At 36.6% G+C, this 3,046-nt stretch overlaps 1 protein-coding gene across 1 annotated transcript; it reads right to left on the bottom strand.

Annotated features, from left to right (window-relative positions):
- Positions 1-1,030: 1,030 nt before the first annotated feature.
- Positions 1,031-2,728, bottom strand: LOC111404279 (methanol O-anthraniloyltransferase-like). Its single transcript, XM_023033104.1, has 2 exons — positions 2,155-2,728; positions 1,031-2,044 (listed from the first exon to the last, which is right to left on the bottom strand). The coding sequence occupies exons 1-2, from the start codon at positions 2,596-2,598 to the stop codon at positions 1,139-1,141; spliced, it is 1,350 nt and encodes a 449-aa protein (XP_022888872.1). The 5' UTR covers positions 2,599-2,728; the 3' UTR covers positions 1,031-1,138.
- Positions 2,729-3,046: the final 318 nt, after the last annotated feature.

Here is a 3,046-nt window from a genome sequence, read left to right on the forward strand (position 1 = left end):
CAATAAATAAATTTAATTTTCAACTTACACATTTAATGAGACACATCAACTTATAATTTCCCAAAGCTTTGTCAAACAGGAGCTAATTAAGTTTCACTTCAACTTTCCCATCCCAACGAGTCCAACTTACCACCACTTTTGGTAAGATGAAAGAAATTTGTCTTTTTTTGACCTATTACCTTTATTTCCTGGGTCATGCTGCAGCTACAGGGGTCTAGTTTACAGACCCCTGCCAGAACACACACATCGTGGACCCTGATGCAATTTTTTTTCCATGTGGGGCCACTCCTAAAGTGAGGGGTACCTAAGACCCCTGTATGGGAATGCCCTGTACACGGGGCATTTCCCTCATTTCCTATAATGAACTCATTTTTTTTTTTCCTTTTTTAATGGAATTAAGCCACTGTTTGGTGGGAATTAAAGTTAGATTCTAATAAAAAATGATAAATTTTGTGGTTTAAAATTATGGATTCCCTTAAATATGATTGAAATTTATTGTTGATTTTAACTTTTATTAAAATCTTGATTTTAATCCCCATCAAATATGTTTACTAGTATCTGTAGTCCTTTGGGATGAAAAATGACATTTCAAAAGATAGAAAGACGAAATTTCTACACTTGAACGTTGCACGTTTGGAAAAGTTATAATTATTTATAAACTCGTGAATCTCGTTTTTGTATATGAATTTTGTAGAATTCATAATCTTTACTTACTTTTACTCACTTATTTTTCACATATTTAGTTGGATACTCAACCAATAATCTAATAGAAACTTTACGTAACATACTGGTGGAAATTAGTTTCCAAGTGTGCACACGTGTTTGTTTGAAGCCAAATCTATTCGTGAGGGATCGTACTTAAATTGATTTGGAGTGAAAAGAATATTGAAATTAATCAAAATATGAGACAGCTTTTAGGACTAAACGCATTCTTTAGAAGGAATGAAAAATTCTTATAGTACTCGTTTCTCCTTACAGACATGTTTTCGTCACAAGATGATCTTTTGTGTTAACTTGATTAAGATTCTAGTATTGCAAACTTGTACTATATATATTACACTAATATCGCACGTACATAGACCAAGAAGGATCTCCATACTTCGGAAAAATAGCTCTAATTACAACCAAACATATTATCTTACATTCTGCAGATAATTGAATAACAAGCCATTTTCTTAAGCTCATATTTAAATTTATGGACAGCCAATGGTGGCAAGCATATGGATACCACAAGTCCATCTTCTCCCTTCCAGTTCTTGAAATTCATGCAGACACTAATAGTTGAAGTGGCAAAAGGAATTCCACCGAACTCCGGATTCCCCCACCCAAAATCAACCTTGTCAAAACCTATACGAGTTATGTCTGAAACAATCAAATTCCAAATTGTTGTAAATTTGGGTCGTTTCTTGATAACCATAAGATCTGCAACTGATTTAATGTACTCTTCAGTCAGTTCGGCTTTTGCTTTTTGAATCAAATGAACTGCATATGATAATGGACTCGTGCACAGAATTCCCGCTGTGGATACTGCTGCCGGAGAATTGAAAGAATTGCCGTAATATCTGGTCGGTATATTCAGTCCGGGCTTGCCACGTGTGGTTGTAATAGCTGAAAGACGGACAACCTCGTTGGGATCTGCTGGACTAAGTGCGATTGTGCGGCATTTCCATAAGTACGCTGTAATTAGCTCGAATCTTGAACACCGATTAAAATTTCCCGACAAGGACATATGATTGTGAAGCGCTTGTATGTCGTTAGGGCTAAAGAAAATAGCTGTTCGAATCAACTTTTCTGAATCCATAATATCTGCGTATGATATGTCATGTGGTGTTTGTTCATACTCATTGTGTGTGCATGTTATTCTTGGCGGTGATCTTGCAGTAAAATATTGCTCTCTTTGCCATACGGGTAAAATAGAAGGCGTAGAGGCACCTTTTACAAATTCTGTAATGGGAGTTAGAAGTTGGATCATCCCGTAGGCATCTGCCATAGTATGGTTGAATCTGATTCCCATGGCAAATCCACTACAGATGAATCGGGTAACCTGCAAATTCAATTAATCATGTGAATTAATATCAACCCTACTAATTTACGAAAATTGTACACTTTTCAAGTTTTTAGTGAAAAAAGAATTCGGCCTTGATACGTTCTTACTTGAATCAACAAAAGTGGGCAGCCGATGATTCCTCCAGAACCAGGTACATCATGCAGAAACTCCTCCATGAACGGACATGGTGGCAATACGTTGTCCCCAAGCTGCTCCATACTGATATTTGCATCTGCCTCTACGAACAATACACCTTCCTCGTTGCAATCGACCATAAGTTTTCTATTGTCTCCTTCTATAATCCTACCAGCAAAGGGATAGTAATAAACTAGTGTTTTAGCAAGTCCTTCTCGAATGACTCCAACCGGGTCTTTCCCTCTCATTGAAGGATTATCCCTATAGAAAAACATGATCGGCACTTGAAACCGGAGACCTTCTTGATCGTCTATATCAGATAATTTCTTTATTTCACGTGGTGTGGGCTTTGCCGGTATAACTAGTTCCGGCTTACGCCTTTTCACTGAAAAAACCAAGGTGGAAGAAAATGCCATGACAAAGCAAAAGTTTTTAACAGGTTGCGAAGAAAGAAAAAAATATGGCTTCTCAGCTTGGATAGTTTGAGGGCACTGAGTATCAATTTATACTGTGAAAATGCTTCTTTGAGGGCTGTAGGGGCCGGGGGAAATTTTGACAGGAAATTTTGATGGAAATTTGACATTTGCGCATCAATTTATACTGTGAAACAAATTCTCATTTTCCTTTTGCTAATCCACATTTTAGATTATGGTTGGATCACATGTGAATTACCATCAAAATTTCCTATCATTTTCTATGAATAGTGATTTGTGATTGAGCAAGCACCAAAACATTTATAAAATTAATCAATTATGCTACACAGCCAGAGTCAATAACAGATTTTTTTTCTAGACAACACTCGACAAGTTGTCATTGGACATTGGGAAAAAAAAACACATAAAAGCACTAAATCACATGCTGCTA

The sequence above is a fragment of the Olea europaea genome, chromosome 11, assembly GCF_002742605.1.
Source record: "Olea europaea var. sylvestris chromosome 11, O_europaea_v1, whole genome shotgun sequence".
Classification (NCBI taxonomy): Eukaryota; Viridiplantae; Streptophyta; class Magnoliopsida; order Lamiales; family Oleaceae; genus Olea; species Olea europaea.